Below are 14,019 nucleotides of genomic sequence, written 5' to 3'. Positions count from 1 at the left end.
CCTCTGGAAGAAAGCTCCTGCAGAAGTGTCAGGCAAGGAGCCCAGTCCCAAACTGGAGCTGCAATAACGCTCTGAGACGAGGATGGAGAGAACACCATGTCATTGTTTACAGCACTGATTATTTTTTGCTATAACAACAGACAAACCAACAAGTAGCAGAGGCTTGGGAAGAGGGTGGGAGGGATGGGCCCATTTCCCAGTCTGGCTGCTCACAGAGCCAGCCTCAGAAATGGTCCAAAGCAGAATGTGCCCAGCCTCTGGAGGCACCCACAGCTCCTCACACACTCCTCATCAGCCCTTCTGAGCGCCAGGGGTGACCCATTCACTCCCTGCAGAGCCCCAGGGCACAGCTCTCACCCAGGGGATGCTCCTGCTCTGCACAACTGGGCCTCAGTTCCACCACACCCAGGCCAGGGATGGGTTTACCTCAATCCCCACCAGGCTGAGCCACCTCACTGTAACCTGGGATGATATTTCCAATTTCCTTGCTGCCAGGAAGTGAATTGAACATTCATTGTTAGCATAGTCAATATTTTGTAACGCCATGAGAAAATTAATCTTTTTTTTTCACATCAGGATCTGAATAAGATATAATAAATAAGATATGTTATCTTACAAGAAGAGATGGAAAAAAACCATTAAATTGTTTTTCCCAAAGGAGCAATCCCTGAGTGTACTGAGGGAGGAGCTTCTCTAGGAGAGATAATGTCTTCATCTGTTGGCAGAGACTGGTATGAAGGGCCTGGCTTAAATTTATGCAAAAATCTCAACCATTCTTTGTTAAATCTCAATGCTTGCTTTACTATTTATTTATGTTATTTTATCTCATTTTCTCCACGTGAAAAAACCATAATATTAGTCCTAAAATATTTTACCATGGTGACCCACTGAGGTGCTGCCTTTACTGAGGCCTTTCTGTTTTCCAGCTCAGGCATGTGAAGGTGTTTCCTACAAAAGCTGGACTCCTGCATGGACTGTCTGGTGTGGGATTCTTTATCCTCTGCCTCCTGACAAGTTTGGGGCACAAAGCCTGCCTTGCCTGTGGGCATGGGAAGTATGGATGCAGGAGTTTCACTCCCTTAGCTCTTGGTCACATGTGGAAGAGGTTTTACAGTGACTTCTGTGAGCCACTGAGAAGTTTGGTAAGAGGATCCATGTTTACCCCTGAAAGAGTCTCCTACCAAGGTCGTTGACACAGAAACCAAGAAAGAAAGGAGGATAAATAAGAGAAACCTGCAACTGCCTATTCCAATGAGGACTTTGTCTCTTGCAACCAATGAATAAAGTGTAAACTTATGAGTTTTGTAAGAATGTATAAAAAGCATGCATGCTATAGTAAAATATGATTTGAAGCCTTCTGAAAATGGAGTGTGTTGCTTTTTACTGTGACTGTCTCAACTACAACAGCCACAGAGCCATGGCTCTTCTGCAGCCTGACTGCAAGTCCACTGAAGACAACAGGGACCCAATCCATGTGTTCAGCAGAATGTGGATTATCCTCTGTATGATTCCTGTTGGGGTGCCCTTGTTCTGCTCCAGCACAGTGCCTTGGGAGTTGGCTGGGAAGTTCTCTGCAGCAAAGGCAGAGGGATCTGTGTCCAATGTGTGGAGTTCTGCCACCCCAGGGACACACCATCACCACAAAGAGGAGGAGAAGGGAGCCAAGCCTGGGAGCTGCCCCACTCCTGTTGGAGTCCAATGGCAGGCACAGGTCCTGCCACCAAAGCCACTGCTCCCTGCCCCTTCCCTGAGCCACAGCTCCCAAGTGCTGCCCATCCTGCTCCGTGCTGGGCGCTTGGAGCAAAGGGAAAGGCACGGACTCAGCGTTTGGGTGTGGGCAGCAGTGGAGGGAGGGCAGCACAAGGAGCAGCACTTTGGGCAGGAGATGGACAAAAGGGCATTATTGCCTCAGAGCTGGGAGCAACCCCCACCCAAGGGGGCTGCCAAAGTCAGTCAGCACTGCTGGACTCTCCACCAATTGTTTACCCTTCTAAAGTACGGGGAAAAGCTTCCCAGTGAGAACAGTGTGCACAGCCAGAGCAGTGCTCAGAGAGGCACTGGAAATCAGGGCTGCTCAGGAGAGTGGGAAAGGTAAACACAACCCTCCATTTCTGCTCCATCCCACAGTGCTAGAGGGTTCAGTTCTTAGGACCATAATTAGTAAATCCCACTGATTCCCCCTGAGAAGGGAGGCTGAGGGACACTGCAGCACGAGGGGAAGCAGTGATTTTGTTCTTTCCCCTTATACCTCCCACCTGAGCACCTGGTTTTTGCTGCCACAGAAACCTCCCCAGGGTCCCAGCAGCCAGGGAGTGCTGGCAGAGGAAGCAAACCAAAGAAAGGATCTGTTTGCACACAAGTATTACAAGTAATGGAGAGCAGTGAAAAGAAGAATTCTAAAATCTGTAGTTGGGTCTGCTATCGAGCGGAATGTTTGCCATTGTTTTCAGAGAGACAGCAGCTTCTCTTCACTGTGAGGAAGTTAATAGATTACTGGGCAGTGAATAATGTGCAGTTCTATTTACATCCACTGCTGGGACTATTTTGGGCCCTCAGATAGTGTATCTGTTCTCAGGTCTTTCTAAAAGCAGCATGCTACACTTTTTTTGCAAGCAATTCTGGGCAGCAGCTCCAACCATATGCTTCAGTCAGCTACGAACGAGACAGATCATTGTTTGTTTGGAATTTTTTTATTAAACCAATTGTACTGGATCAATGCTTCCTCTAAGCAATAAAATACAATTCTGTCTACGCAGTGGAAGAGCTTTCAAAGTCACAGATAAATCTTGATCTAGGAAATACGGTGTGGCTCTGCACTGATGTGCAATCAACCACAGATGCAAATGAACTCCAGCTGCAAGCACACACATCTGCACCTCAGAACGGGAGCCAGGATTCTTAATTTTCATTAGAAACTGCTAAGACACCTTTTAAGTGCTTCTAGAACCAGCCCACTGCATTAGTCAGGAGTACTCAGGGGCACTGAGCTTGATTTTTATAAAGGTCATTTGATGTCTTTTCCCCTCACAATGGACTAAAAGCAGAGATCAACAGAGCCTGAATCTATATTAATTTGTTTTACTCTTGGAGGGTCATAGATTTGCCACTGGAATTAGCCCTGTTAGATGCTAAAATGGTAATTTAATGAGACAATGATGAAAGCCTCTGTTCTATTCCAAATCAGGAACTCCTCTGGAAGCAGAAGGAGCAGCGACTCCGAGGAGTCGGGGAACTGCACCAATGTCATTGCACAGCAGTGCCTCGGCCTGGAGTGTTCCATGCAAACTTCCCAGCTCCAGCTGCCCAGCGCCGGCAGTCACGAGGGCTGGAGCCCTGGAGATGCACCTCGCTCACAGAGGGAAGGCAGCTTCTCCAAAGGCACAGAAAGCCAGCTCGGGGTCTGAACCTTTCCTCACTTGAAACTTGACCAGCAAACGCTGCTGCACAGCCTTGGTGCCAGCCAAGGGCAGGATAATGGAGCCTCCAGGATGCCGAGGCTCCGGGATCCGCAGCCGGCTGGAACACGGAGCAGGCAGGAATTGCACTGCGTAATTCCCCAAGCACACAACACCCTCCTTTGGGGCACAGAAACAGCTCTTGCAAATATTTTGATAAGATCTGCTCTTTGGTGCAATCTGCTGCATTTCAGAGGTCAAAAAATGTTAGCCATATTCATAGGAGCTGTTTCCAAGAGATATGCTTTAGCAGAGGGCAAGAGGGAACACAAAGCCAAACAGAAGGTGGGAAGGCTCCCACACTTCCCCTTCGAGGCAGCCATTGTCCACAGGTCACTCTCCATGGAAGCCCATGCTCTAAGCAGCATTCCTATCCAAACAGACCTGCTGCAGGTGACCTACAAACAGGGGTGAACAAAGCCTCCCTGGAAATATCCCCCCTGAGCAGGCAGTGGTGCATCCAGCTCCTCCTGGCCTTGGCACATGGCTATCAACACTCACCCCACTGCCCCGGCCCAGGGGGACAGCAGGGACACAGCCCATGCTGCTGGGCTGGGCTGGGCTGGGCTGGGCTGGGCTGGGCTGCTACACCAGCTCAGAAGGAAACCAGCCCACCTGGAATGTGCCCACAGGCACAGACAGCAGCTCCCTGTGCCTTCCCAGCTCCATCAGGGCAGGGGCTGTTATTAACACCAGGAGTCACCCATGTCCCCACAGAGCTCTGCACGCACAAACAGCTCAGTGCCAGCAGCTCTGTGCCATCATCTGGCTCAGGGAGCCTGGGCTCGCCAGTACACTCCATTCCTTTGGGCAAGGCCCCACAGCCAAGTGCCTGAGGAAGGAAAAGTTACCTCATCATCTTACAGAATAAGCACTGGTTCTGTAGGAAGCTTAAAATCCCAAACTCTTGGGTACATCTCACCTTGGGCAAGGTGGTTACCTCATCTCCTGCTGCTGAAGTTTGCCAGGCTGTTCTGTGCTGAAAACAGGCACAGATATGGAAGGGAACAAACCCACTAGAGAGGCAGAAGGACATGGAAGCTGAACACTGCTTTTGCCTAACTCCAGATCCAACGCAGACACTAACCCCCAAATTTCCTGCGGGTGCGACACGCAGAGCACGCCCTGCTAGAATAACCCCAGAAAACACAGCAGTTGCACTCCAGCCTCATGGCAAATACTGCAAATATAGCTGAGAGTACCAAACTGGATTTGTTCTTTTGAAAGCTGCTCATTCTCACATTTCAGTGTTTGGGAGCTATTACTTGGTCAGTCTCACTGGGAGGCAATTTTCTCCTGGATCCAGCGTGGGATTGGGTAAGGCTGTGCTTGCAAGGACTCTGCATCATGCTGTAGCTGCTGGAAACCCTCCTAAGCTCAGTCAGCTGTGTGCCTGGGACACTTGAATGCACTGAATTTAAATGACAGTGCAGTCTTCCAACTCACAGAGCCTTCTAATAACATTTGTTAATCCAAGCAAATATCAAGGAATCTGGTCAGTGCCAGTGCTGAATCTGCTAAGCATGTGGGCTGCTTGCTAAATCCCTAATAGGTGGTGTCAGGAGGTTTCTGTCATTCCTGCCTTTGGGAGGCCAAATCCACCCTGAAACTCCTTCCTGCAATTATCTCACTAAGTGTATTTGTGGGAATCATGCATGGTTCCTTGCAGAGTGCACACATTCAATAAAGCCCCATAGTGTGACAAAGGTATGTTTGAATAATATTTTTCTCCTGTGTGCTTTTAAATGTGAGATGTAAGCCCGTTGTAATTAAAGTTGAGGCAATAAACCTTAGCCATTGATTGCACTCAGTAATTAATTATTGATTGCAGTGCTTTACATACATATTGCAGAGGACAGTTCACCTGTGCAGCAGACAGGACTTTGCTCAGAAATACCCAAACACAGCCCCTCTATGCAGGACTATACAGGACTTTACCAAAACTGGCTCTAGGGTTTCCAAGTTCATTTCCTTACTAACCTGCATGGAAATGTTGGTGTGGAGTGAGAGCAAGCATTACTTTGGCAAAGTCAGTGTTAACTTTTCCCAATCCAAACTCATTTTGCAAATGAGGATGCACAGATGCAAAAGGGGCTCTTTCTCAGTTAAGGACCTTGTTAATGAACCTGCCATCCCCTGCACATCCCAAATCCCAAAAAGCCATGCTGCAGTAAGACACCTACACAACAGCAACAGTATCAACATTCCTGCCTAACTCTTAGGAAGGAGCAGGGAGAGGACTTGGAGGTGTGAAAATGGGAAGCATCAATCAGGCAGAGCATCCATGGAGATGCAGGACTAGTTAGGATCAGAGATGTAAAGTTGTGCATCAGGTGGGAACAGTTTTTCCCATTTACAACGAACTTAAAGAGAGCCTTTCCATCATAAAAACCCAAAGACAATTGGTTTAAAAACAATTTAAAATTACTAATAATGTGAGGACACTAAAATTAAGGTGAAATGTAAAGGAAATCTGCAGCTGGTTTGAGTGGAGCAGATCTTGGCCGTGTCCTCCAGCTGCTGTGGCTAGAAAATGACCCAGGAAAGTTCTGTTTGGGGTGGGTGCCCTGTGCAGGAGGTGCCATGGCAAGGGCTGCCCAGCTGTTTTGGAGTGGGCCGGGAAAGGGGGGTTGGAAAGGGGGGGATGTACCTGAAGTCGCTGTAGGGATGGATGATCCAGAACCCGGCAGATTTAACTCTTTCCTGCTCCCTCTCCACGGCCTTCTGGCTGCCAAACATCCTCAAGGAGAATTTGTTGACCCCCGGCTGGAGCATGGCCCCGAACTGCCTCTGCATGAAACCGGCCTGGCCGAGCCTCTGCTCCTCATCTGGGGTGATCTGGTCGCACCCTCCACCTCCCTCCACTTTGATGGAGGTCGAGGAGCAGGCCCGGGGGGGCGGCTGCTGGGGCTCCGGGGGGGAGGCGGGCGGTGGGGGCCCAGGCAGCCCCTGCTCCAGCTCCCCGCTGCCGGGGGGGCTCTTGTCCTCCCCGGGAGAGGCCGGCTCCCCCTCGCCGCCGATGAGCCGCTTCTCCTCGGCCGCGTCGTGGAGGTGCCTGCTGGTGAGCGAGGACAGGCTCCCTTTGAAGCGGCGGCAGTCCCCGTTGGTGCTGGTCTTGGCGCCCTTGCCGCCGGCCTCCGTCTCCAGCAGGCCGGGGTCTCCCCCGCGGCCGGGGTCCCCCCCGAGGGCCCGGGTGCTCCCAGCAGAGGGCGAAGGCAGTGGCTTGAGCCTGATGCTTTTCCTGCGGGTGTCCTTGTCGCTGTCATCCTCCTCGTCCATGATCGACGCCTTGGGTCCGATCTGCTGGGGCAGGCTGTAGAGCCTCTTGCGCATGGAGGGGGGCAGCTTGTCCATGGCCGCTGCTGCTGCTGCTGCTGCTCGGGGACAGGGAGAGACCCCCCCGCTCTGCCCGGCGAGGGGAACCGGCACTGCCCCCAGGCCCCTGCCCCCGGCTCACGGGGCACGGGGGACCAGGGACTGGCGTGGCATCTCCTTACCAGGCTGTGGCATCCACAGGCTCTGCATCAAAACACAGGCTCTGCATCCAGAAGGGAAGGGAATGAGAGAAAAAAAAAATCGAAAAAAAAAAAAGAGGGAAGGCAAAAAGCTCCCCCTTCTCCTCCGTTGTCCCGATTTGGCTACTTGCTGCTTGTCTCCCCTTGGTGAGTGTTACTGCAATCCCTGTCTGCTCAGATGCTGAGCACTGGGCAAGTAGTCTAGAGGAGAGCCACACACTTCTGGCTGGAAGGCGAGGGAGGGCGGCAGCGGCGGCAGCAGCCGCCTTGCCATGTTGGCTTCGAGATGCAAATGTGCCGTGGCTCCCGGCGGGCAGACATCATCCGGAAAGCGAAGCTCAAGCCTCAAACTCCTCAACCTGCCGGCCAATAACACAATGAACTGCAACCTGCAGCGGCCACTGCTTGCTTACATCACTGTCATCACTTATTCCTCATGCAGCCCCTGCTCCTGGGAATATTCATGAAGCGATCCCATTCTATTGGGTTGCCATAGGAGCGACTACAGCGCACAGGCTCTGCCTACCTGAGACAGCACCCGGGCTTCTTAAAGGGGCAACGCCCGGCAACCGCGGGGCTCCGCCGCTGCCGCCGCGGGCACCGCGCCCCGGGCGCTGCGGGCACCGGGCAGCGCCGGGCCCCGGGCCCGCCCCGCCTTAGCGGCCACGGCCGCCGAGCTGCCGCCAGCTCATCCACAGCAGCATCGTAAACATGACAAAGTAAATAAATAGGAGCGAGAATATTCCTTTTTCTCTCGGATGCGGGCGCTCCCTGCTCCGCCCGGAGGTGTGGCTGCTGGGGGCAGGTTTGCTTGTGAAGGCACGGGGGGTTTTGTGGGAAGGGGCGAACCCAAATCTAAAGGAAAACCAGCGGTTCACCTTGAAAATCTCACTTGCATGCAAAGCAGGGGCTCGGGAGTGCCTGTGTTCCCTAGCAGAAGTTTGCCTGCCGGGAACACGCTGCCTTAGCCCCCGTCCGCAGCGTGCCGGAGCCTTGGAAGGACCCTTCTTCCCTGGCTGTCGGTACTATCGCTCTCCTGCGGGGTTGGATGTGCAGAAATCATCCAAAGCCCAGTCAGTAAAAAGCAGCTGCATCTGGGCGAGCTCTGCCGCCGGCCTGCGGGAGGCTGGGCTGGCGCTGCGGGGGCTCTCCCGCGCCGGGGGATCCCCACGGCCCAGGGGGCTCCTGAGTCAGCACTGCCCGCCCAGGCTGCTCGGGGACGCGGCTCCGCCTGGGAACGCTGCTCCCCCTCACCACAGGGCACCTCCTGCAACCGAGGCAAAAGCAGCGGGGAAAACGGCTACAATTTGGCATTTCCCTGCCTTTTGATATTGGAGAGGGTTTTTCTGGGGAAAAAGAGGGAAAGAGGTGGCAATCAGCCCTGCCTGTGCTTCTTTGGGAATGGCTGCTTATTCTGTTTAAAAAGCTTCTAGATTGATAAAGTGGTTCAAATAGTTCCTAGTGCCCAGACTGTGAAACCACTGGAGTAAAATTAAGAATCTGTTTGGCCATATGAGAGATTTTGGTGTATATTTTTTGCAGAAATTCAGCATCTGAGGCTTTCTAGAACGTTTGTTGTTTCAGACATTGCAAATCCTACCTGCTAGGAGAAGGAAACCACGTGAACTGCGCAGGCAGGGAGGCTGAGCACAGCAAGGAATGCCCACGGCAGGCAGGGAGGAAATCCCCACCTCACCTCTGTGCTTCTGCTTTGGGAGCAAATATTCCCCTTTTCCCTTGCAGGAGCCACTGGCCAGAGGTGACCGTGGTGAGTTATCCCTCACAGACTGTGCCGTTCCTGCAGCTCCAGGGTATGGAAACGCTGCTCAGCAGTGACTCCACCAAGCACACACACAGCACATGCTTCCTCATCTTTGTTTGCCTCTCCCCAATCCTCTCTCCCATGTGTGCTACCTGCTCCTCTTCTACTCCCACCTTCTGGCACAGCCAGACTGCCTGTGACTCATTCCAAATACTCCACAGTGCAAATATCATTTCATATTATTATTTTCATCACAATTTCTAATAGAATGAGCTTTTATGGGGAAATAAATTTTATTTTTCCAATGCTCCTGTAGATTAGATAATGTGAACTAAGCCAGGGAGAGCATTAAAGGTCTTTTCCCTGTTTTTCTTCCCTCCTGCAGGCACTAGGGATGCTGAGGTGTAAGCACTTCTGTGCCTCAGCTGCAATCAACTGCCTTCCAAAAGGATGTGTTTTGATTAATGAGGTGCACCAACATCTGAAACTGATGCAGCTTCTTAAGCGTAGTCCCTCGTGTTCCAGGGAATGACAGAGCAGGAAAGGACGTGCCCAAGGAACCAAGCTGTTTGTCCTCTCTGTGCTAGAGCTGCTCTGCCTGCCACCTGAAAATGCCACTGTCCCCTGGCCTGGCTGGCATTGCTGTGCCTGGTTTGGTGATGGGGTCAGGCTGGGCCTGGTTTGGTGACAGGATCAGCTTCTGCCTGGTTTGGTGACGGGGTCAGGCTGTGCCTGGTTCAGTGACAGGGTCAGGCTGTGCCTGGTTTGGTGCCAGGGTCAGGCTGTGCCTGGTTTGGTGACAGGGTCAGGCTGTGCCTGGTTCAGTGACAGGGTCAGGCTGTGCCTGGTTCAGTGACAGGGTCAGGCTGTGCCTGGTTTGGTGACAGGGTCAGGCTGTGCCTGGTTCAGTGACAGGGTCAGGCTGTGCCTGGTTTGCTGTCAGGGTCAGGCTGTGCCTGGTTTGGTGACAGGCTCAGGCTGTGCCTGGTTTGGTGACAGGCTCAGGCTGCGCCTGGTTTGGTGACAGGGTCAGGTTGTGCCTGGTGACAGGGTCAGGCTGTGCCTGGTTCAGTGATGGGGTCAGGCTGTGCCTGGTTCAGTGACAGGGTCAGGCTGTGCCTGGTTTGGTGACAGGCTCAGGCTGTGCCTGGTTTGGTGACAGGGTCAGGCTGTGCCTGGTTCGGTGACAGGGTCAGGCTGTGCCTGGTTCGGTGACAGGGTCAGGCTGTGCCTGGTTTGGTGACAGGGTCAGGTTCTGCCTGGTTCAGTGACAGGGTCAGGCTGTGCCTGGTTTGGTGACAGGGTCAGGCTGTGCCCGGTTCAGTGACAGGGTCAGGCTGTCTCCAGCCCTGGGGCAGGGGTAGAACAGCACAGGCAGCCAGCACAGAACTGTGCTCCATGCCCTGCGCAGGAGGACAGAAGTGATGGGGAGCAGAGGCTGAGCCAGGCTGTGGCACACTCTGCACCATTCCAGAGGGATGCAGAGATCCCTGAGCCTGGCATGCCCCAGTCCCACTGGCCAGGCTGGACATTACAGGTGGAATTCCTCACCTACAGACCACAGCTACCTTTACACCTCTGTGTAATAAAGATGAATCCAAGGAAGCTCTGTGAGTTCATGGAATCATCCAAAGTGCTAAATCCAGAAGGTGCCTCCTTGTGCACCTCTGTCTCCAAGTGTGGGTTCCTAAAAACTTCTAAAAGCTTGGCTCCAGCAGTGCCAGGTAGCCAAACTCAGAGGAATTTCTCGACTCTTTAAAATGTAGTGACAATTTTGTGTTGAGAGAACTTCAAAGTAATGGTATTTTACTTGAGAGCCTTCCAAGAACTAAGTGTAGAGGATGGGAATTATCCTTGTCTAATGGTATGAAACCACTATCAGAGATGGAATTTATTGCCAGCATTGTGGCAGTGCTTTCCAGGGCAGCAAATGCACCTTTAGAAGCAGATTTTTGGAATATTTCACTGTCTTGAGTATCACTGGCTGCACAGTACATTCAAAGGGGGGATGGAGAAGTCACCTGTCATGAAAAGGCAGAACTAGTTTTGAGGGAAATTATCTCCTTTTTAACAATATTTGTCAATACTATTCCAAGGGACTTGGCATAGATACAAAGGGAATGGATTGAGTGGGGAGAATGCAGGTGAAGCAGCCCATGATTCATTTGTTTCTTAAGGAATTTTGCCAGCTCATATTTATATATATATATATATATGTATATATATACATATATATGGTATATTTTGATAAAAATCCAGTGCTACACTGCAAATGTGAAAAATCCCATTCCAAATGAGCTCAGGACTACAGAAGAATGGACTGAGAGCCATAAGAGCTGATATCCTGTGGCTCAGGGTACAGAAACAGCAGTGCAAGCTGGTCTTTTAGGCCCACCTTGGCTTGGCTGAGAGTTCCCATCATCACCCTTGAGCCTCTGGATTCTCAGGTAAAAAAGGAGTCACTAAACATGTGGCAGGGCTTGGAAGAATGGAGGAAGTCTTTTCAAAGCTGCCTATTGTTCCTAGCAGGCAGCAGGTAACTCATAATTGGCATTTGAAACTCATGAAATATTCAACACTACAAAGCAGGGAAATTCTGCCTTGGAGTTTTGGTGGGAGAGGCTGCACTCTACAGCTCCCTGATAGCTCAGAGATAATGAAGAAATAATCGTGATAAATACACAAATCCTCACTCACCCTTGGCACTATTCATTACCCAGGTGTGCTGTCACACTGCACTCATTGAAATTCAGCCTGGGCTTTGCTCCTGCTCTCTGTTCCTTAGAGGAGCTGCAGAGTGGGGACTGTAACATACAACCCAGGCTGATTTAAGGGGCACCAGGCTGGATAAAAGAACCAGGTCCTTTGGTTAAGGAGAAAGCATATCTGGATATCCTTTAGACATGGTTAGATATCCCTTGGATATCCCTAAGGGTAGCCTGGATAGAGGCCCCACTGTCAAGGAGCAATGGGAAGGGAGATCCATCCATGCCTGGGTGCTGGGATCTGGGCAGGGGGACAGACAGGGAGAGCCCCAGAGCTGCTGGCAGGGTGGAAGGAAGGGCTGCAGTGGGTTTGGAGGCAGAACTGCTCAAAGTCCATCAGTGGGAGCACAGAGACACTGACCAGATCCCAGCAAGCAGCCTGCCATGGGAGCTGACACACAGCAGGATGGAAAAGCTGCTCCCAGGAAGTGCTTGGAAAGCAATATTGACTGCAGCTCCCAGGGGGAAATAAATCCACAGCAGCCTCCTAAGCAAGATCAAAATGTGAATATTTGTCACGGGTGTGAGGGGGTTGCTGGGAATGTGCTGACAACCAACAAACAGCTTTGCAAGCACGCTGCAAAAAGGACATTATCCAAAAATTCAGCCACGTTGGTGGCTATGGAAAGAATTCCCAGACTCTGCAGCAAATAAGCCCCTGAAATTTCCAGGATTTTCTGCAGAAGATGGTAATCCTCACTGGAGCAAGCAGCTGAAAATCCCAGCTAGGAACAGAGTGATTAGCATGAGCATCTTGCCACCTGACCTTTAATACTCCCCTTGGAGAATAGGAACCTTCCACAATAGGAAGAAATAGGAAAACAGACACAGGTAACCATGGATGGAGCTGTAAGGAAGAGAAATGACAGAGCTCAGAGGAGCTGCTGAGATGAGAGCAGCTGCAGGATTTAGTCACAATTAACTCACAAAGTTTCTGTCTAAACTCCACCAAATGAATTCTCCAATATTCAGAGTGCTTATATTGAGCACATATCTTGGACTTCAACAAAATTTGCCTTCCAGATATATGTTCCATCAAATTTCTATTTTAAAACCAAGCACTAGCTTCTTTTCCTCCCCTGATCTGGAGTTATTCAGGAGAGGTTTGCTCCAACTGGATCAGCTCAGTGCTTATGAGAGTCCTTCTCAAAATAGAGCCTTTCAGGAGTGTTCAATGAGCTGCAGCCTCCCAGACAAGAATGGGTCCCTCTGTGGAGCCTGTCCTGCTGCTGGATCTCCTCTTACAGGCACTGCATGGCCAGGCAGTGCTGGATTGGATGGCAAATGTGCCACTGCTCCCACACAGCCATGGCAGCTCCAGCTTTGGCAAGTCCAGACTCTGCTCTTGGTGAGCTGCATTCGGTCTGGGCTCACTTTAAACCTCTCTTTTTCTCAGAAGAGGTTAATCAAACTCAACAGCACATTTCCAACCCAAAGTTTTACAGCCTGTCAGGCATTTGTACAGCTGTATTTTAGGAACTCATAATCCTCAGGGATGTACCTTAGCATTGCCTCCCTCCCTCCATTGGCTGAAGACAGGCAGAAGATTGAAAAATTGGAAATAAGAGACTAATTAGAAACAAGATGCTCTGCAAGCAAAATGGCCATAAAAGAAATTCTTTGTGAGTGGAGTCTCCCATGCCCAGTGTGCAGAATTCAACACAAACATTCTGTCCATAATTCACAGCACATGGATCCTCCAGTGTCTGCTCAGTTATTGATGCTGGTGCCATGAGCAGCAGCTTGGAGCAGAAGATTCTCAGAGATCCCTTCCAACTTCAATTACTCTCTAATTCTATAATGCTATGACTCAGGAGGAATTCTCTCTTTACTCCAGCCACCTACTTCCAGAACCATCTAAGAAGATACTCACTTTGAGGCAAAATCCCTCTGTCAAATTAGTTTTAAATGATCAAACAGGTTGAAATATTAGTAGGAGGGAACTGACACAATGATGGATACAGGGCATGACTCTGCAAAGGTTCACTTCTTCAGGTAGGCAGCAAGAAGTCAGGATTTGGGAGACCAAACTCAAGGTATTTCCATTCTGACTCAATATCCCTGGACTTGTGAAAACAGCCAAACTGCAAAGCCAACCTTGCTCAGCACATCTGAAGTAGAAGAGCTTCAAGCAGATGCCTGTTGATCATTGCCCATCCCAGGTACCCCTGCCATGGTGGCACAGAGGATTTTCAGGAGTTATCCCTCACACACACCCCCACCATGGAGGCACAGAGGATTTTCAGGAGTTATCCCTCACACACACCCCTGCCATGGTGGCACAGAGGATTTTCAGGAGTTATCCCTCACACACACCCCCACCATGGTGGCACAGAGGATTTTCAGGAGTTATCCCATGCACACACACCCCTGCCATGGTGGCACAGAGGATTTTCAGGAGTTATCCCTCACACACACCCCTGCCATGGTGGCACAGAGGATTTTCAGGAGTTATCCCATGCACACACACCCCTGCCATGGTGGCACAGAGGATTTTCAGGAGTTATCCCTCACACACTTCA

The 14,019-nt window shown here is 51.0% G+C and overlaps 1 protein-coding gene across 1 annotated transcript in view; it reads right to left on the bottom strand.

The window, feature by feature from the left end:
* The window catches only part of HCN4 (hyperpolarization activated cyclic nucleotide gated potassium channel 4), a 110,218-nt gene extending 102,519 nt beyond the window's left edge, over nt 1–7,699 (bottom strand). Inside the window, exon 1 of the mRNA XM_054642008.2 lies at nt 6,106–7,699. Coding sequence (XP_054497983.2) covers nt 6,106–6,809 — 704 coding nt within the window. The 5' untranslated portion in view covers nt 6,810–7,699. The remainder of the gene's footprint in view (nt 1–6,105) is intronic.
* Between the last annotated feature and the right edge of the window lie 6,320 nt (nt 7,700–14,019).

The sequence above is a fragment of the Agelaius phoeniceus genome, chromosome 13, assembly GCF_051311805.1.
Source record: "Agelaius phoeniceus isolate bAgePho1 chromosome 13, bAgePho1.hap1, whole genome shotgun sequence".
Taxonomy (NCBI): domain Eukaryota; kingdom Metazoa; phylum Chordata; class Aves; order Passeriformes; family Icteridae; genus Agelaius; species Agelaius phoeniceus.
The sequence above is the reverse complement of the archived record's forward strand: the minus strand, read 5'-3'. Positions and strand labels throughout refer to the sequence as shown.